The sequence below is a fragment of the Oncorhynchus mykiss genome, chromosome 27 (genome assembly GCF_013265735.2).
Source record: "Oncorhynchus mykiss isolate Arlee chromosome 27, USDA_OmykA_1.1, whole genome shotgun sequence".
Taxonomy (NCBI): domain Eukaryota; kingdom Metazoa; phylum Chordata; class Actinopteri; order Salmoniformes; family Salmonidae; genus Oncorhynchus; species Oncorhynchus mykiss.
The window spans coordinates 28,234,590-28,257,065 of NC_048591.1; the positions used below are offsets into that span (position 1 = coordinate 28,234,590).

The 22,476-nt window shown below is 43.3% G+C and overlaps 1 protein-coding gene across 9 annotated transcripts in view; it reads left to right on the top strand.

Annotated features, from left to right (window-relative positions):
* The window catches only part of LOC110507900 (RNA-binding protein Musashi homolog 2), a 372,381-nt gene that overhangs the window by 178,503 nt on the left and 171,402 nt on the right, over window positions 1–22,476 (top strand). For all 9 annotated transcript variants that reach the window (XM_021588306.2, XM_021588303.2, XM_021588305.2 and 6 more), the window contains exon 7: window positions 17,879–17,927. In XM_021588306.2, the coding sequence (XP_021443981.2) occupies window positions 17,879–17,927 (49 nt within the window). The remainder of the gene's footprint in view (window positions 1–17,878; window positions 17,928–22,476) is intronic.

Sequence of the window (22,476 nt, forward strand, 5' to 3'; positions counted from 1 at the left end):
TCTGATCTGTTTCTCATGTTTAGGCTGTCAGGGAAGTGTGCAGATTTACATACATTTACATTGCAGCTCCTGTAAGTGCCAGGCCTTAGTGATGATGAGGTGATAATATGCCCTAATCCCTATTATACTGGGACTGAGAATAGCCATACTCCCTGGGCAGCATATGTGGGTGTAGGAAGGGAGTGTGTTGCTCTGTGTAGAGATTTCCGCTTGGCTTCTTATTCTAGATTTGACTATATGACGTCTTGGTGCTGGCCTCCCTTTTATAAACTGGCAAATGCAGATTTAACACGAGTGACTCTCCTGCAGTTTTTTGCCTGTTTTTTGGCTTTTTACTCTGTCAATCACCACATTCTTATTGGCAGACTCAACAGCCTTGGTTACTCAAATGACTGCCTCGCCTGGTTCACCAACTACTCAGACAGAGTTCAGTGTATCAAATGGGAGAGCATGTTGTCCGGACCTCTCAATGGGGGGCAGTCTCTATGGGGGTGCCACAGGGTTCAATTCTTAGGCCGACAGTTTTCTCTGTATACATCAAGGATGTCGCTCTTGCTGCTGGTGAGTCTCTGATCCACCTCTACGCAGATGACACCATTCTGTATACTTCTGGCCCTTCTTTGGACACTGTGTTAACAAACCTCCAGACGAGGTTCAATGGCTTTCGAATACCTTAGAAAGGCAGGGTTGGTCTGTAACAGTTTGGGTCTAGAGTGTCTCCCCCGTTGAAAAGGGGGGTGACCGTGGCAGCTTTCCTTGGGGATCTCAGACGATACGAAAGAGAGGTTGAACAGGATAGTAATAGGGATTGCAACAATTGCGGCGGATAATTTTAGTAAGAGAGGGTCCAGATTGTCTAACCCAGCTGATTTGTAGGGGTCCAGATTTTGCAACTCTTTCAGAACATCAGCTATCTGGATTTGGGTGAAGGAGAAATGGGGGAGGTTTGGGCAAGTTTATGTGGTGAGTGCAGGGCTGTTGGCCAGGGTAGCCAGGTGGAAAGCATGGCCAGCCGTAGAAAATTGCTTATTGAAATTCTCAATTATCGTGGATTTATCGGTGGTGACAGTGTTTCCTAGCCTCTGTGCAGTGGGCAGCTGGGAGGAGGTGCTCTTATTCTCCATGGACTTTACAGTATCCCAGGACTTTTTGGAGTTTGTGCTACAGGATGCAAATTTCAGTTTGAAAAAGCTAGCCTTTGCTTTCCTAACTGCCTGTGTATATTGGTTCCTAACTTCCCTGAACAGTTGCATATCACAGGGGCTATTTGATGCTAATGCAGTACGCCACAGGATGTTTTTGTGCTGGTCAAGGGCAGTCAGGTCTGGAGTGAATCAAGGCCTATATCTGTTCCTGGTTCTATATTTCTTAAATGGGGCATGCTTATTTAAGATGGTGAGGAAAGCACTTTTAAAGAATAACCAGGCATTCTCTACTGACGGAATGAGGTCAATATCCTTCCAGGATACCCGGGCCAGGCCGATGATAAAGGCCTGCTCGCTGAAGTGTTTTAGGGAGTGTTTGACATTGATGAGGAGTGATCGTTTGACCGCAGACCCATTATGGACGCAGGCAATGAGGCAGTGATCACTTGAGATCCTGGTTGAAGACAGCAGAGGTGTATTTAGAGGGCAGGTTGGTCAGGATGATATCTATGAGGGTGCCCTTGTTTACAGATTTGGGGTTGTACCTGGTAGGTTCATTGATAATTTGTGTGAGATTGAGGGCATCTAGTTAGATTGTAGGATGGCCGGGGTGTTAAGCATTTCCCAGTTTAGGTCACCTAACAGTACGAGCTCTGAAGATAGATGGGGGGCAATCAATTCACATATGGTGTCCAGGGCACAGCTGGGGTCAGAAAGTGGTCTATAACAAGCGGCAACGGTGAGAGACTTGTTTTTGGAGAGGTAGATTTTAAGTAGAAACTCAAATTGTTTGGGCACAGACCTGGATAGTATGACCAAACTCTGCTGGCTATCTCTGCAGTAGATTGCAACTCCGCCCCCTTTGGCAGTTTTATCTTGTCGGAAAATGTTACAGTTAGGGATCGAAATGTCAGGATTTTTGGTGGCCTTTCTAAGCTAGGATTCAAGACACGGCTAGGACATCCGGATTGGCAGAGTGTGCTAAAGCAGGGAGTAAAACAAACTTAGGGATGAGGCTTCTAATGTTAACATGCATGAAACCAAGTCTTTTACGGTTACAGAAGTCAACAAATGAGAGCGACTGGGGAATGGGAGTGGAGCTAGGCGCTGCAGGGCTTGGACTAACCTCTACATCAACAGAGGAGGAGTAGGATAAGGTTACGGCTAAAGACTATAAGAACTGGTCGTCTAGTGCGTTTGGAACAGAGAGTAAAAGGACGTCGCGATGGAAGAAGTCTGTTGTACCTCGGACGGTTATGTTGGCAGACCAGTTGTGTTGAATAAGCAGGGCTCCTTGTAGGCAGTTAAAGGGTCCAGGCCAGTTGGCAAAATAGATATTGTAGCCCAAGAAATTGGCTGATGGTCCTCTAACAGTCCGATTTGCTCTCGACAGCTAGCGAGCCGTGGCTAGCAGGCTAGCGTATGGGCCTTCAGGGGACGTAGGAGCCTGTTGAAGCCCCTCGGGCGGATTACATCGGTAGACCAGTCGTGGTGAAATCAGCGGGGCACTGTGTAGGCAGTAAAGGGGTCCAAGTCAATTGGCAAAATATGTATTGTAGCCCAAGAAGTGGCTGATGGACCTCTTCAGCTAGCCGGGATGGGCTTAGCACGAGGCTAGTTCCAGGCTTACTGGTGCTTGCTTCGGGCCAGAGACGTTAGCCAGGGGGTAGCCACTCAGATAGCAGCTAGCTAGCTGCAATGGTCCAGGTGAAAGGTTTAGAGCTTGCAGTAGGAAACTGGAGGAAAACGGAGAAAAATGCAGTCCGGTATGCTCTGGGTTTAATCGCGCTGTGCAGACATGCAGTAGTTGACCGGGCTAGGGTGAATTGATGACCGCAAGCAGTGGCTAACTGACTACTAGCTAGTAGCTACTTAGCTGGCTAGATTCTGTTGGGGGTTCTGGTTCTAAAGTATAGAAAATAGCAGATTCATACCACATTGGGTGAGGCGGGTTGCAGGAGAGTATTCTTGAAACTGAGGTTAAAAATATTAAAAATATATACACAGGACACGACAAGACAAAGAGAAAGATGTCTGAACTGCTACGCCATCTTGGAATGTGTCGGCTCAGGAATTCGAACCAGCAACCTTTTGGTTACTGGCCCAACGCTCTTAACCGCTAGGCTACCTGCTGTATTCAAGCATAACCACTTCTCTTAAAATTTAAGTAATCTGTTCTCCTATTAATACCTGTTCATTGTCTTGGCTCTCAGCACTGTGTACCACACACAGCAGCAAGTTCCACTGTTTTCCATAGGACCCTGAATCAGTCTGGTACATACTGCTCATCCTTCCTCCCAGCCCTCAGAGGAGATGTATCCTGTCCGTTTTACTGTTTTGTTTTGATGCGACCGACATTAATTGCATTGTTTTCCACAGAGAGTGGTGCAGCCCAGAGCTCCTTGTTTAATCACCAGTGATAAAAGTGAATGAAGCGTGAGGTGGCTGGCTGCTACAGAGCAAGGGGACCAATCTCCCTCTGTCACGTCACAGTCCAGATTGGAGTGCAAGGAAACTAGCTACTCATATATGGGCGTTCCTATATGTTACAGTTGCCAGCTACAGACAGAATCCCATGTTGCCTCTATCCTTCCTCTGAAAGCAGTATATAGGATTTCACACAATAGAAAGTGAGGCAGTTAAACGATGAAGGTCTGCTTACAGGCGATGGGTTTGAGCCCTGACACTGTCTGTCATTTCCAATTCTCCTATGTTACCCTCTCTATCCTGGCCATGTTTGCTTAGTGGTCTGGCAGCATGGTCCGTTCCGTCCCTGAGATGTAGGTGGTTGCCCCCTGTCATTAATTGAGTGATCGATAGACGAGGGTGTAATGAAAATCCTCACTCTCTCTCTCTCCCTCTCCCACTATCGATGCCTCTGCACTGCAACTTTGCAATCCATTGTATATGACTACCTTTCTCCCATCACACTTGTTTCAGTGTAGCTTAGCTATAGTCTTTGGCTTTTCCCAGACAGCCGAACCGTTCCAATGTCTTTCTTTTCCTACATTTGAGTCATTTTGGCAGACACTCTTATCCAGGGGCAATTAAGGTTAAGTGCCTTGTTCAAGGGGGCATCGGCAGATTTTTCACCTAATCGGCTCTGGGATTTGAACCAGCAACCTTTCGGTTACTGATCCAACGCTCTTAACCACTAGGCTACCATTCTCTTTCCTTCATCACCAGTGATCTCATAATCTTTCTTTCCTTCATCTCATTGATGGTGGAAAGCAATATGGGGAAAACCCATCTGAAATGGCAGAATACAGATTGCAAGGCAATCAAACAGGCAAAACGTCAGTATAGAGACCAGGTGGAGTCGCAATTCAATGGCTCAGACACAAGATGTGTGTGGCAGGGCATACAGACCATCACAGACTACAAAAGAAAAACCAACCACGTCGCAGACACCAGCATCTTGCTTATCAAATCAAAGTGTATTTGTCACATGCACCGAATACAGCAGGTGTAAACCTTACCTTGAAATGCTTACTTACAGGCTCTAACCAATGGTGCGGAAAAAAAGGTGTGTGTGTGTGTGTGTGTGTGTGTGTGTGTGTAGGTAAGTAAAGAAATATAACAGTAAAAAGACATTTGAAAAAAGAGTAGCAAGGCTATATACAGACACCTGTTAGTCAGGCTTATTGAGGTAGTATGTACATGTAGGTATCGTTAAAGTGACTATGCATATATGATGAACAGAGAGTAGCTGGACAAGCTAAACACCGTCTTTGCCCTCTTTGAAGATAACACAGTGCTGCCGATGCGGCCAGCGACCAAGGACTGTGGGCTCTCCTCTGTGGCCGACATGAGTAAGACATTTAAACGTGTTAACCCTCGCAAGGCTGCCGGCCCAGATGGCAGCCCTTGCCGCATCCTCAGACCATGCGCAGACCAGCTGGCTGGTGTGTTTACGGACATATTCAATCTCTCACTATCCCAGCCTGCTGTCCACACATACCCAAGAATGCAAAGGTAACTGAACTAAATGACTATCACCCTGTAGCACTCTACTGTCATCATGAAGTGCTTTGAGAGACCAGTCAAGGATATATCATCTCCACCTTACCTGTCACCCTAGACCCACTTCAGTTTGCAACCACACTGCCCTATCCCATCTGGACAAGAGGAATACCTATGTAAGAATGCTGTTCATTGAACATAGCTTAGCATTCAACACCATAGTACCCTCCAAGCTCATCATTAAGCTTGAGACCCTGGGTCTGAACCCCGCCCTGTGCAACTGGGTCCTGGACTTCCTGACGGGCCGCTCCCAGGTGGTGAAGGTAGGAAACAACACCTCCACTTAGCTGATCCTTAACACTGGGGCCCCACAAGGTTGTGTGCTCAGCCCCCTCCTGTACATCCTGTTCACCCATGAGCACGTGGCTATGCACATCTCCAACTCAATCATCAAATTTGCAGACGATTAACCACTAGTAGGCTTGATTACCAACGATGACAAGACGGCCTACAGGGGGAGATGAGGGCTCTGGGTGTGTGGTGTCAGGAAAATAACCTCTCACTCAATGTCAATAAAACAAAGGAGATGATCGTGGACTTCAGGAAACAGCAGAGGGAGCACCTCACTTTCCACATCGACAGGGACAGCAGTGGAGAATGTGGAAAGTTTTAAGTTCATTGGCATACATATCACTGACAAACTGAAATGTACCACCCACACAGACAGTGTGTTGAAGAAGGCGCAACAGTGCCTCTTCAACCTCAGAAGGCTCAAGAAATGTGGCTTGTCACCTAAAACCTTCACAAACTTTTACAGATGCACAATTGAGAGCATCCCGTCTCGCAGGGCTCTCCCTGGTGGGGAGCATCACCGTGGGCAAACTACCTGCCCTCCAGGACACCTACAGTACCCGATGTAACAAGAAGGCCTAAAAGATCATCAAGGACAACAAAACACCCAAGCCACTGCCTGTTCAACCTGTTATCATCCAGAAGGCGAGGTCAGTACAGGTGCATCAAAGCTGGGACCGAGAGACTGAAAAACAGCTTCTATCTCAAGGCCATCGGACTGTTAAATAGCCATCGCTAGCACAGAGATGCTGCTGCCTACGTACACAGACTTGAAATCATTGGCCACTTTAATAAATAAAACACTTTAATAATGTCACTTTAATAATGTTTACATATCTTGCATTACTCATCTCATATGCATATACTGTATTCTATACTATCTACTGTATCTTAGTCTATAGCGCTCTGTCATTGCTCATCCATATATTTATATGTATATATTCTTAGTTCCATTCCTTTACTTAGATTTGTGTGTATTAGGTATTTGTTGTGAAATTGTTAGATTACTTGTTAGATATTGCTGCCCTGTTGGAACTAGAAGCACAAGCATTTCTTTACATCTGTAATAACATCTGCTAAACATGTGTATATGACCAATAAAATTTGATTTGATTTTAAAAATATACAGTCCTTTTTGTTTCCAGTGCTGAGACACAGCCAGGGATAGATGCAAGGCTTGTATTTCCCACAATGTGCAGCCAATGTAAATAGTGTAGTAGTTCACCTAAGCAGCTGTCATAAAGAAGAAGTTACAGGTCTGTGAGAGCCAGAAATCTTGCTTGTTTGTAGGTGACCAAATACTTATTTTCCACCATAATTTGCAAATAAATTCATTAAAACATTTTTTTCTAATTTTGTCTGTCATAGTTGAAGTGTACCTATGATGAAAATTACAGGCCTCTCTCATCTTTTTAAGTGGGAGAACTTGCACAATTGGTGGCTGACTAAATACTTTTTTGCCCCACTGTATATATGTGTATATATATATATATATATATGTATGTGTATATACACTATCGTTTTAAAGTTTGGGGTCACTTTGAAATGTCCTTGTTTTTGTAAGAAAAGCAATTTTTTTGTCCTCAACTGCCAGCTTCATGAAATAGTACCCTCAAAACACCAGTCTCAACATCAACAGTGAAGAGGCGACTCCGAGATTGGTGTTTCGCAGGTACTATTTAATGAAGCTGCCAGTTGAGGACTTGTGAGCTGTCTGTTTCTCAAACTAGACACTCTAATGTACTTGTCCTCTTGCTCATTTGTGCACCGGGGCCTCCCACTCCTCTTTTTATTCTGGTTAGAGCCAGTTTGCGCTGTTCTGTGAAGGGAGTAGTACACAGCGTTGTACGAGATCTTTAGTTTCTTGCTAATTTCTCTAATGGAATAGCTTTCATTTCTCAGAACAATAATAGACTGACGAGTTTCAGAAGAAAGGTCTTTGAATCTGGCCATTTTGAGCCTGTAATCAAACCCACAAATGCTGATGCTCCAGATTCTCAGCTTGTCTATAGAAGGAAAGGTTTATTGCTTCTTTAATCAGAACAACAGTTTTCAGCTGTGCTAACATAATTGCAAAAGTGTTTTCTAATGACCAATTAGCCTTTACAAATGATAAACTTGGATTAGCTAACACAACGTGCCATTGGAACACAGGAGTGATGGTTGCTGATAATGGGCCTCTGTACGCCTAGGTAGATTTTCCATTAAAAAACCTGCCGTTTCCAGCTACGATAGTCATTTACAACATTAACAATGTCTACGCTGTATTTCTGATCAATTTGATGTTATTTTAATGGACATCAATATGTGCTTTTCGTTCAAAAACAAGGACATTTCTAAGTGACCCTAAACTTTTGAACTTTTTCATCCATAAAGTATCAATTCTGTTACTCTCCCACCAACTTGTCCTTGAAACATTTAATTGAAATACTGTAGAATTCCATTCATTCCTACTGCTTCTTCTCGGGAATGAATATATGGCCGACCAGTGGCTTCAAAGCCTCTCACTGGCCAATACATAGCATCAGCCATCCAGGGTTTATATACAGTGCCTTAAGAAAGTATTCACACCACTTGACTTTTTCCACATGTTGTGTTACAAAGTGGGATTAAAATGGATTTCATTGTCATTTTTTGTAAACGAATGACATAATAATCTTGCAAAGTTGAAGAAAATGTCTAACATTTGTATTAAATTAATGAAAAATTTAACATAGATATATCTTAATTAGATAAGTTTTCAACCCCCTGAGTCAATAGATGTTATAATCACTTTTGGCAGCAATTCCAGCTGTGTGTCTTTCTGGGTACGGTTCTAAGAGCACACCTGGATTGTACAACATCTGCACATTTATGATTTTCTAAATTCTTCAAGCTCTGTCAAATTGGTTGTTGATCATTACTAGACAACCGTTTTCAGGTCTTGCCATACGCTTTCAAACAGATTTAAGTTAAAACTGTAATTCGGCCCCACAGGAACATTCACTGTCTTCTTGGTAAGCAACTCCAGTGTAGATTTGGCATTGTGTTTTAGTTTATTGTCCTGGCGAAAGATGAATTAATCTTCCAGTGTCTGGTGGAAAGCAGATTGAACCAGGTTTTCCTCTAGGATTTTGCCTGTGGTTAGCTCTTTAGCTCTTTCTTTTTTATCCTGAAAACCCCCCAGTCCTTAACAGTTACAAGCATATCCATAACATGATGCAGCTACCACTATGCTTGAAGATATGGAGAGTGTTACTCACTAATGTGTTGTATTGGATTTACCCCAAACATAACACTTTGTATTCAGTATTACTTTAGTGCCTTGTTGCAAACAGGCTGGTTTTGGAATATTTTTACTCTGTTCAGGCTTCCTTATTTTCACTCTGTCATTTAGGTTAGTTTTGTGGAGGAACTACAATGTTGTTGATCCATCCTCAGTTTTCTCCTATCAAAGCCATTAAACTCTGTAACTGTTTTAAAGTCACCATTGACCTCATGGCGAAATCCCAGAGAGGTTTCCTTCCTCTCCGGCACCTGAGTTGGGAAGTACGCTTGTATCTTTGTAGTGACTGGGTGTATTGATACACCATCCAAAGTGTAATTAATAACTTCACCATGCTCAAAGGGGTATTCAAGGTCTGCTTTTTTGTTTTGACCCATCTGCCAATAGGTGTCCTTTGCGAGGCATTTTAAATCCTCCTTGGTTTTTGTGGTTGAATCTGTTTAAAATTCACTGCTCGACTGAAGGACTTTACAGATAATTGTAAGTGTAGGGTACAAAGTCAAGGGGTGTGAATTCTTTCTATAGGCACTGTACATACTTGGTCAAAACTCATTAAACCAAGCCTTGAATTTCAGCCTTCACCCGCTGCTTCCTACAGCACTCCCAGCCACACAACACTTTGCTGCTTTAAAAATGATAAAAATGATAAAAATGTAAAAAAAGAAATGTGTGCATGTTTATCCTTTTGCGTAGTTATCATAATTGCGTCTGGTGGGATAGGCAAGATGTACTTTTTGTTGTCACTGCTTTCCTCAGTAAGGAAGTGAAATTTAGCATCTCACTGAATTACAGGTGGTAGATGTTGGTCTGTCTGACTGTCCCAGTGGTCCTGGTGAATTTAACTAAGTGTTGGATAGCATTCCTTCCATTTTCCCCTGGATAGAAACACAATCTACCTGTGTCTGTCTGCCAGGCAGCGAGTCCCGCCTCCCCAAGCTTTTATTCCCTCCAGCCCTCCGGTAATACTTTTTGCAGTTCTTAAAAAAAGCTCCCAATATCCAATTATATTTCCAGCGTAAGTAAAACATGCTGTCAACAAACTTACCTCAACCACCTGAAAGAGAAATTGGCAGCAGGGAACAGTGTCAGCAACAAATGTTAGCGGCTTTAATTGAGAGACCTGCCAAGAAATGTTTTGCTGCATAACTAACTTGAGTGTGTGTGAGTTTATATGTTTGTTTTTGCAAGTCTGATTTCGACCAGAATATTGATTACAGTCCATGGTGGTTGAGGGTTCATATGTCTTAATCTGAAACCTAATGGTTAAATGTGTTTTATATTAGGAGCATAATGTAGTGGCATCTCAAGCTGGTTGGCCAAACGTTGTGGTCCTTTCACTTTTGGGGTTGCCAACTAGTCACCTGAAGTCCTCAAGTCTGGGTGTGTGCGTGCATGCGTGCCCTAATCCAGTGCAAAGATGTAAGTGATACTGTGTTGCATCTCCAGAGAGGGGGAGTTCCGATCCCCTGCCTATAAGAAACATTAATCTCCACCCCTCACTGCTCTACTCCCCTACCCCCACCCACCCACTGCTCTACCCCCCCTACCCCCACCCCCCCACTGCTCTACTCCCCCTACCTCCAACCCCCCACTGCTCTACCCCCCCTACCCCCACCCCCTCACTGCTCTACCCCCCCCCCCCCACTGCTCTACCCACCCCACCTCCACCCCCTCACTGCTCTACTCCCCCTACCCCCACCCCCCTCACTGCTCTACCTCCCCACCTCCACCCCCTCACTGCTCTACCTCCCTACCCCCCCTCACTGCTCTACCTCCCTACCTCCTCCCCTCACTGCACTACCTCCCTACCTCCTCCCCTCACTGCACTACCCCTCTACATCCACCCCCTCACTGCACTACCTCCCTACCCCCCCTCACTGCTCTACCTCCCTACCTCCACCCCCTCACTGCACTACCTCCCTACCTCCACCCCCTCACTGCTCTACCTCCCTACCTCCACCCCCTCACTGCTCTACCTCCCTACCTCCTCCCCTCACTGCACTACCCCTCTACATCCACCCACTACTGTCCCCCTCCAGTTAGTAGCTTCACTCCATTTGAAAGCACATTAACAGCAGCAGGGGCAGGTGCAGCTCTCTGTGTGCCGTAATAAAGCAGGCATTATGATGACATTAGTCATTGTGCCTGGCCTATGTCTCTGTATTAAGCCCTCTCTGCAGATCGCTGGACGGACAGTAAAAGCTGCGGTGGCTGCACCAATTAGCTGTAATGGCGTTTAATGTCAGAGTAGCCCGACCAGCTCAGGTTTAACACTCTGACACAGGGGCTTTTAACTGGAGCCAGAGGCCATACAGAGAAGAGTGATTGAGCTGTTGCCCTGTGTGGGTGGTTGGGTGTGTGTGTGAGAGCTGGCTAATTAATTCCTCGGCACATCTGAATGCATTAGGAGATGTCCGTCACTATGCTACTTGGTGCAAATGGTTGCTAAAGTGGCCGCTTTGCATCGATCTGAACCTCGTACCCTCTTTGGGGACAGTGCTCTTGCCTCATAACTCTCTCTCCCCCTCTCTCACGCACACACACACGCACACACACACTCACACACGCAGCACACACGCAGCGCACACACATGGAACACACACACACACATGCAGCACACACATACACGCAGCACACACACACGCGCGTGCAGCACACACACACTCACGCGCGTGCAGCACACACACACACACACGCACGTGCAGCACACACACACACATGCGCAGCACACACATATACACACACACGCAGCACACACACACACACACACACACACACACACACACGCAGCACACACACACACACACACACGCGCAGCACACACGCAGCACACACACACACACACGCAGCACACACACACGCGCAGCACACACACACACACGCACAGCACACACGCAGCACATGCGCCAGGGCTAACAAGTAAAAGGTCAGGCTCATTTCTGATTGAATGAATTCAGGGCGACACACTCTAGCCAGTGGTGGAAAAAGTACCCAACTGTCATACTTAAAGATCCCTTAATAGAAAATGACTCAAGTAAAAGTAAATGTCAGCCAGTAAAATTCTACTTGTGTAAAAGTTTAAAAAAATGTTGGTTCAAAACTTACTTAAGTATGAAAAGTGAATGTAAATTTCTAAAATATACTTAAGTGTCAAAAGTAAAAGTATAAATCATTTCAAATTCCTTATATTAAGCAAACCAGACAGCAGCATTTTCTTGTTTTTCAAAATACATTTACGGATAGCCAGGGGCACGCTCCAACATTCAGAGATAATTTACAAACAAAGCATGTGTGTTTAGTGAGTCCGCCAGATCCGTAGGGATGACAGTAGGGATTTTAAACTGCATTGCTGGTTAGGGGTTTGAAAGTAAGCATTTCACTGTAAGGTCTACACCTGTTGTATTTGGCGCATGTGACTAATACAATTTGATTTGATGACCAGGGATGTTCTGTTTATAAGTGCGTGAATTGGACCATTTTCCTGTCCTACTAACCATTCAAAATGTAACAAGTACTTTTGGGTGTCAAGGAAAATGTATGGAGTAAAAAGTACAATATTTTCTTAAGGAATTTCGTGAAGTAAAAGTAGTCAAAATTATAAACACAATTATAAACAGTAAAGTAAAGCACAGATACCCCAAAAAACAACTTAAGTATTTTCACTTAAATACTTTACACCGCTGCACCTAGCAGGGATAGACAGAGGTGAAGGGAAACAAAAGGAGAGCCTCCCCAGCTGCAGTGAAGCAGTAATACTCCCTACCATACTGTTACATGGTAACAGGTGACACAGAGCCTCAGCCACCAGTGTAGAGAAGTAGGGGAGAGGGTGTGTGTGTGCTGGCAACTGTGGCCTTTATCCAGTCATACAGTTACAAATTAGGCAGCCTCTGGTGCTGTCCCCTCCCATCATTTGCTGGCTGGGACAGCTCTACACCTCTACTATTACACACACACACACACACACACACACACACACACACACACACACACACACACACACACACACACACACACACACACACACACACAGACACAGACACACACTCTCATTCACTCACACACTGTTACCTAGCAACAGTGACTGGGGAACACTGCCCAGGCGGGCTCCGTCACCCCCCCCCTACATATCCATAGCGACATTTAAAGGTCTGACCCCCCCACCTACATATCCTGCTGTGTCCAGCCATTTCTCTCCCTCTCTTAACTTAACAGCTGTATGTGAGGCAGCCACACCACTAGTGGTCCAGGTCTCAGGGACGCCTTCTTCCTGAAAATAACACAATGCTCCACTTCTACACTGTCACATAAATATATGTTAGTGTGGCTATATGTATGTCCGCTGTGTTCCGTGTGCGGTAGTGGAGTTTAGTGTCTATCTCCATCAGGGGGACAGACAGCCAGATGAATCCTCATTGTAGCTGATTGAGCCTGATGAATATGATTATGGCTTATAGCAACAGGGCTCTTAGTGGAAGAGAGATTGATGCGCGACTTCTGGGGAAGGGAAGGTAGTACTGAGGGTGAGTTGAAGCATAAGCTGTGTTTGAATACCCATACTGACATACTGTATACTACATACTTAATGAGTTTATACTACATACTATATTCTATTAGTTCATTTGTCATAGCATAACAAATGACTAGCTAAACATTTTACGATTTCTGGAGTGTCTGTAAATTCAATCTGGAGTGCCAGAGTACGCTCTGGGCTTTTGTACATCTAGAGCATTGTCAGATTGTCTATTTGTAAATTCAGAGTGTTTCGCTCTCGGAGCGTTCTGGGCGCTCACTGGACGCTCTGGCCGATGAGTTGGGCAAAGGCAGTCAAGCACCCAAGCTAACTGGGTAACTTTGGCTAGCTACTTCCAGACATAAATGAGAGAACACTCTGACCATTTTACTCATCCTAGCAGAGCTGGTTAGGCTGTTTACATGTTATCCAGATCGTTGGTGACTGTAACAGTGCTGCTGGCAACAATTTGCCAACGTTTACTGACACCGGACATATTCAATGGCTGTTGAGCGTTGTAAATTCATCAGTTATTGTGCGCTCTGACACACTCAGACTAGAGTGCTCTGAAATCGGAGTAGATAGCCAGAATTATCAATATCCATTGAAACGCGCAACGACTATACCACTTAGCTAAGAGTGATGTGAATAATCAAGTCAATAAATGCTGGGTAGTTAGTTAGATAGCAGATAGTTAATATACTGCCTGGCAAGTTTGATGTATTCATAACCTGTTAGGTAACATACCGGTCGGTACATACTGATGTAATGCTATGCGGTTTGTAAGGATAGCGTAGCTAACAAATTGTCAGCCAATGTAAATGAACTTATTTGACACGTCATAACTTTATTACATTGCTCAACATTTTCTTAACATTTGTCATAATTAGTTAAATCAATGAATTTGAATGCGCTCTTGTCGGACTTCGGTTGCATATTTAGCGCCATTTTCTTCAAATCTGAAAACGTTGTAAAGCCACACCCATTTTCTGAAGAATTGCATTATGGGCCCTTGTATACTTTGTATTTTGGTGAATTTAATACGACATCCGGGGACATTTGGTATACTAACTATATCCATACTATGACCAATAAGCATACTACAGTTGAAGTCGAAAGTTTACATACACTTAGGTTGGAGTCATTAAAATGTGCTTTTCAACCACTCCACAAATCTCTTGTTGACAATCTTTAGGTTTGGCAAGTCGATTAGGACATTACTTTGTGCATGACACAAGTAATTTTTCCAACAATTGTTTACAGACAGATTATTTCACTTTTAATTCACTGTATCACAATTGCAGTGGGTCAGAAGTTTACATACACTATGTTGACTGTGCCTTTAAACATCTTGGAAAATTCCAGAAAATTATGTCATGGATTTAGAAGCTTCTGATAGGCTAATTGACATCATTTGAGTCAATTGGAGGTGTACCTGTGGATGTATTTCAAAGCCTACCTTCAAACTCAGTGCCTATTTGCTCGACATCATGGGAAAATCAAAAGAAATCAGCCAAGACCTCAGGGGGAAAAAATTTAAACCTCCACAAGTCTGGTTCATCCTTGGGAGCAATTTCCAAACGCCTGATGGTACCACGTTCATCTATACAAACAATAGTACGCAAGTATAAACTCCATGGGACCATGCAGCCGTCATACCGCTCAGGAAGAGACACGTTCTGTCTCCTAGAGATGAACGTACTTTGGTGCGAAAAGTGCAAATCAATCCCAGAACAACAGCAAAGGACCTTGTGATGATGCTGGAGGAAACAGGTACAAAAGTATCTATATCCACAGTAAAATAAGTCCAATATCGACATAACCTGAAAGACAAGAAAGAAGCCACTGCTCCAAAACCGCCATAAAAAAGCCAGACTACGGTTTGCATCTGCACATGGGGACAAAGATCGTACCTTTTGGAGAAATGTCCTCTGGTCTAATGAAACAATAATAGAACTGTTTGGCCATAATGACCATCGTTATGTTTAGAGGGAAAAAGGGGAGGCTTGCAAGCCGAAGAACACCATCCCAACCGTGAGGCATGGGGGTGGCAGCATCATGTTGTGGGGGTGCTTTGCTGCAGGAAGGACTGGTGCACTTCACAAAATAGATGGCATCATGAGGAGGGCAAAGGATGTGGATATATTGAAGCAACATCTCAAGACATCAGTCAGGAAGTTAAAGATTGGTCGCAAAAGGGTCTTCCAAATGGACAATGACCCCAAGCATACTTCCAACGTTGTGGCAAAATTGCTTAAGGACAACAAAGTCAAGGTATTAGAGTGGCCATCACAAAGCTCTGACCTCAATCCCGTAGAAAATTTGTGGGCAGAACTGAAAAAGCATGTGTGAGCGAGCAAGGAGGCCTACAAACCTGACTCAGTTACACCAGCTCTGTCAGGAGGAATGGGCCAAAATTCACCCAATTTATTGTGGGAGGCTTGTGGAAGGTGTCGTGTCTTTGGCTATGCCGGATTATTCTATAAAATCCTTTCTACGTAATTAATATTACCTGATTGAGCTAATCATGTAAATGTAATTAACTAGAGAGTCGGGGCACCACAAAATAATATTTATAGAGCTGTTATCTTCCGAATAAACTCTTAAAGACCTAGTAATATTTTACATCAATAGCAGTCAATATTAATCGTCACCTTAATTCAGTCTCATCTGAAAGTTGTAAATTCTTGGTTCACGAACCCTGGCTAACAAGTTGAATCAGCAATACAAAATTGGGTTTAATTATTTATTTACTAAATACCTGACTAATCACACAGAATTACATATACAAAGAATGAATCATACCTTGATTACAAATTACGTCATAAACGAAAACGTCACTAGCAGACTGAACAGATATGACAGCTGGTTACACAAAAGAAAAGGGCTGGGTTTGAGTGAAAGAGCGGGAAGACTGAGGGACAAAGGGAGAAGCTGTGCTATCATAAATACAGTATCTTATGCATTCTAAATTATCGCCCATTTGGAAAAGGAAAATGCAATAAATATTTACTCTGAGCTGCGCTTCGGTAGGTTGGTGGTAGATGGAAGGCCGTGTTGCCAAACCGAGTCCTTTGGAGAATGTCTCTGGTGGTCAATTGGATACGTTGTAGTAATGTCGTTGTGTGGTAGACTCTGTCTGTTCTTTCCTAGCCCGCATTTGCAGCTGCTGTTGCTAACTCAACGGCTAGGAGGTATCACTTCTGTAGTGAATAAGAGTTCAAAGTTCATACCATTCGCAACCAAAACTCACGCTGAGGTTGGCTTAGTTCTGTAGTTGACATGTTAGTCCTTTTAACGCAGAGGCTGCAGACCTCACGTACTTGGAACAGGAGGTTACATTTTCATCAAGGCTTTATATAGTGGAGCGAGAAGGGTGTATTTGAAAAGTTTTATAACCCATGACTCTTCACAGGGGCGGGCCACTGATTGAGCAGAGCCCTAACCTTATGAAAACCCAAATCTCTCATTTGGAAGCTAAAATTACATTTAATCTTTTCACCAATAATTTTATATTCAAACATTTAAATTTAACAACAATTCCATGTGAATCCGATAACTTTGACTTTCCACTGTAGAGTTTATGTCATCCTATCATTGAGGATAATGTCCCAGATGACAACCGAACATCATATTCATTAAGTAGCCACGCTTACCAGAATATAGTTAATTTCCCCCCACCTTCTGATGTTCCCAGAATCTCTATGTTAACCAAGGGGTTTTCAAATTTCACATCAGTAGGGTAGAGAGAGGAAAAAGGGGTGAAGAGTATTTATGACTGTCATAAACCTAACCCCAGGCCAACGTCATGACAAAGGCTACCCAAAACTTTTTAAAACAATTTAAAGGCAATGCTACCTAATACTAATTGAGTGTATGTAAACTTCTGACCCACTGGGAATGTGATGAAAGAAATAAAAGCTGAAATAAATCCATCTCTCTACTATCATTCTATCATTCTGACAATTTTTACTAGAATTAAATGTCAGGAATTGTGAAAAACTGAGTTTAAATGTATTTGGCTAAGGTGTATGTAGACTTCCGACTTCAACTGTATATACTCAATTCACGTCACAAATAATATGGTTAGTGCGGGTAGTATTCGAACATAGCTAAAGTGTTTTTAGTAGGCAAGACGGAGACTGTACTTTACACAACATTTCTGTATTTATAGTGGTCTGTGTGGAAGGGGGTTTGGGGCGGGGTCTCAGGTACACCTGAGAGGGAGAGTGTGTTTTTTTGGCATATTTTGGATTGTGTGTGTGGTTTTATGAGGCATTTGCTGGAATGTGTGTCTGTGACACAGAGAGATAGAAAGCCTATGTGTGTGTCCACCTATCTCCAAATCATGATTCCGTTGCTGTGCTTGAGTTGGCACTGTCACTCGTGTTCTTGCAGACTCACACACTGAGCCTCTCTCAGGGTCCAGCATGTTCTTGACCTTGTGACGACACAGCACAGTCATTACTCACTCAACACATCTAGGGACATATGTCACACGGCCATATGTCTGTCTGTCTGTCTGTCTGTCTGTCTTTCACTTTTAATCACAGTCCCTCTCCATCTGTCTCCATCTCTGTCTTCCTCTGTTTCAGTTGGTTTTTATCAAGACTAATCTCTTCCTGTTTTTGTGTCTTGCAGGTGGAGGACGCCATGCTTATGTTTGACAAAACGACTAACAGACACAGAGGTAAGTCAGTCAACATACTATCTCCCTCATGTTGTGCTTATTACCCTGCTATCTATTGGTGTGTGAACCATGGATGTTAGTGTGTGAAAGAATAGTTTCATTCTCCATGCAGTGAATTCATGGTCAATGGCCTCTGACTATAGGTTATAGCCCGTACTTGTATATATACACTATATACTGTATACATGTAACTGCCAGAATAAAGGAAACACTTGAGTAAATGAGGGATACAAAGTATATTGAAAGCAGGTGCAATTAACATCCCATCATGCTTAGGGTCATGTATAAAAATGCCCAGTTGCCCATTATTTTGGCTACAATTGTTGGAAGAAGAAATCTCAGTGACTTTGAAAACTCAAAGAGTGTGTGTGTCTCAGTCACCAGATCTCAACCTATTTAAAAAAATATATAATAATATATATATATATATATATATATATATATGCTTGTCGCCAAGCTTAGGACCCTGGGACTGAACACCTCTCTGTAGCTAAATCCTAGAGTTCCTGACGGGCCGACCCCAGGTGTTGAGGGTAGGGAACATCACCTCCACCACGCTGACCCTCAACGCGGGGGCCCCACAGGGGAGTGTGCTTAGTCCCCTCCTGTACTCCTTGTTCACCCACAACTGCGTGGCGAGCACGCCCCCATCCACATCGACAGGGCTGCAGTGGAGCGGGTCGAGAGTTTCAAGTTCCTCCGTGTCCAAATCACTAAGAACTTAAAATGGTCCACACACCCTCACAGTGGTAAAGAAGGTGCGACAGGGCCTCTTCCCCATCAGAAAGTTGAAAAGGTTTATCATGGGCCCTCAAATCCTCAAAAAGTCCTACTGTTGTACCATTGAGCGCATCTTGACCGGCTGCATCACAGCTTGGTATGGCAATAGTACCACCTTTGATGGCATGGTGCTACAGAGGGTGATGCGGCGAGCCTTGTACATCACTGGAGCTGATCTCCCTGCCATCCAGGACCTCTACCAGGCTATGTGAAAGGAAGGCCTGGGCAACGTTAAAAGACTCCACCCACCCAAGCCATAGACTGTTCTCTCTGCTTCTGCACGGCAAGCGGTAACAGTGTATCAAGTCTGAAACCAACAGGCCCCTGAATAGCTTCTATCCCCAAGCCATAAGCCTGCTAAATAGCTAACTAAATAGCTAACTAAATAGCTAACGAAATGGCTACACAGACTGAGTTCACCCTTTCTGTTTTCTATGCACACTCACCGGGCCCTACACACTCAAACACACTGACACTCCAACACACAATAGACAGATACATTTACTCACATACAATCATATACGCTGCTGCGACTCTGTTTATCTTATATCCTGATGCCTAGTCACCTTACCCCAATACATATCTATCGATCCAGTATCCCTGCACATTGTAAATATGCTACTGGAACTGACTGACCCTGTATATAATATGCTTACTTACTTTCTCGTGTTCTTCTTATTTCTTATTTTAATTCCTTGTGTTTTTGATCTACCTTGTTATTTTTTGTATTACATTTGTTATTGATTACTGCACTGTTGTGGTTAAAGCTGACAAGAAAAGCATTTCACTGTACTTGTGCACGTGACTTTAAAACTTTAAATACTTATGGGAGATTCTGGAGTGGCACAAAACATCAAATGATGGAATGTATCGTGAAACAATGGTGTTGTATCCCTCCATTAGAGTTCCAGACACTTGTAGAATCTATGCCGAGGCGCATTGAAGCTCTTCTGGTGGCTCGTGGTGGCCAAACGCCCTGTCCAGACACTTGTAGAATCTATGCCGAGGCGCATTGAAGCTCTTCTGGTGGCTCGTGGTGGCCAAACGCCCTGTCCAGACACTGTTGTTATTTGTATTTATTTTTTGGCAGTGCCTTCAGAAAGTATTCACACTCCTGGACTTTTTCCACATTTTGTTGTTCTGTCACTTACCTACCTACACACAATACCCCAAAATGTCAAAGTGGAATTATGTTTTTTGATTTGTTTTTACAAATTCATTAAAAATGAAAATATCTTTGAGTCAATAAGTATTCAACCCCTTTGTTATGGAAAGCCTAAATAAGTTCAAGAGTAAAACATTTGCATAATAAGTTACATAATAAGTTACATGGATTCACTCATTGTGCAATAATAGTGTTTAACATGATTTTTAAATGATTACCTCATATCTGCACCCCACACATTCAATTAATCTGTAAGGTCCCTCAGTCGAGCAGTGAATTTCAAACACAGATTCAACCACAAAGATCAGGGAGGTCTTCCAATGCCTCACAAAAAAGGGAACATATTGGTAGATGTGTTTAAAAAAAAAAAAGCAGACATTGAATATCACTTTGATCATGATGCAGTTATGAATTACTCTTTGGATGGTGTAGCAATACACCCAGCCATTACAAAGATACAGATGTCCTTCCTAACTCAGTTGCTGGAGAGGAAGGAAACCGCTTTGGGATTTCACTATGAGGCCATCCGTGACTTTAAAACTGTTAGAATTGAATGAAGATGGATCAGCAACATTGTAGTTACATTGAAGTCTCTTCTTCTTATTGCTGTCCTTTAGTAGTGTTTTGTTTATGCAGCAATTCGTCCATGAAGGTCTGATTCACACTATCTCCTCTGAACAGTTGATGTTGAGATGTGTCTGTTACTTGAACTCTGTGAAGCATTTATTTGGGCTGCTATCTGAGGTGCAGTTAATTGCCTATTTCTGAGGCTGGTAACTCTGGGTCCTCCTTTCCCTTGGCAGATCTCATGAGAGCCAGTTCATTATAGCGCTTGATGGTTTTTGCAACTGCACTTGAAGAAACGTTCCATTTTTTGTCTTAAAGTAATGATGGACTGTCGTTTCTCTTTGCTTATTTGAGCTGTTCTTGCCATAATATGGTCTTGGTATTTTACCAAATAGGGCTATATTCTGTATACCACCCCTGCCTTGTCACAACACAACTGATTGGCTCAAACGCATTAAGGAAATAACTTCCACAAATGAACTTTTAACAAGGCACACCTGTTAATTGAAATGCATTCCAGGTGACTACCTCATGAAGCTGGTTGAGAGAATGCCAAGACTGTGAAAAGCTGTCATCAGTGCAAAGGGTGGCTGATTTGTTTAACACTTTTTTGCTTACTACATGATTCCATAAGTGTTATTTCATAGTTTTGATGTCTTCAGCGTTATACAATGTAGAAAATACTAAAAATAAAGATAAACCCTTGAATGAGTAGGTGTGTCCAGACTGTTGACTTTTACTGTATATAATACCCCTATAGATGCATGCACAAACACTTACACCCTGTTAGATTGACCCTATATGGTTGTTTTATTCACTGTGAATTGAATTGGCCTGCCTCCCCCTCTATCCCTTTCTCCCATCATGTGATGTGTTGATAGGGATTTGGCCAGGCGTTTTGGGGGCTGACTAGGAGGAAAGGGTTACAGAACAAAGAGGGTCTGTGTGGTCTGATAACACTACTGATAGTGGGCAGAGCCGGACGCGTGCTTGCATTTATCTCCTCCTCTTATCTCCAGGCCTTATCTGGTTTTAGCGGGGAGGCTTCTCTCTAAAGCAGAGGACTTTCCAAAGACAGAGCGCTGGCTCCACACTAAAGCTTGCTGGCCTGTTTTTCCTTCTTTTCACTGGATCTACACAAAAGAGCTCACCGTTTACTCACACACACAGGCACAAGTGCATATCGCAATGTAATATTATTACGATATGTTGGATTCAACATTTTGAACATTGAGATATTAAAGACATGATAGATCAGACGCATAGTATATTAAGGAGTGAGATCTGTAGAAAGACAGAATGGCTTTTGAATGTGTTGGACCGATTGGAGGATATAGGGATATAGTGTTGATATAGGGGAGACAGATGGACATCTGTGGATTAGGTGAAGGAGGGGTTGAGGTCAGGAGGTGAGGTCAGATCCCCTGAAGGGAGTAATAAGGGTTTAGTAGCCTGTTATTCTTTTCCTGTAGAACCATAAGATGTAAGGATTGGAGAGAAGGAGGAGTGTCTTAAGTGGGATATATATATCTGTGATGTGAGGAATGTTGGATTGTCTGAATTACAGCTGTACAGAACCTTTGGGACGAATTAAACTTGGTTAAAGCTTCTCTAGTGTCCGTGAGTTATTTACTCTGCAAAATAAGAACCTAACAGATATATCAATAAAAATAAGCAGCTAACTCCAGTCGGCTGTACCTTCGTCAAAACGTAGCCATTTTTCATCATATAGCTTGTTCTCCATCTTCTTTTTAAATAATGAGCCAAAATATGCTGGAGAGGGTCAAGTTCACATCTGTACACAGGAGTGCATCACCACTCCATGTTAATGGCCTTAATTGCAGCAGCAGCCTGATAAAAACAGGTCTATCATGTCTTTCTGCTTAACGGACAACCTTGTGTCCCAAAGTAGTGTGCTGTGTGTGACGTGGTTGTACTGTGTTTAGTGTGTCAGCAGCTTAGCGTCAGGCGGTCGGACAGCTCTACACATGTTTAAATGTTCCTTTATTTCAGTCATTCCAACAAATAGTTGTAAAA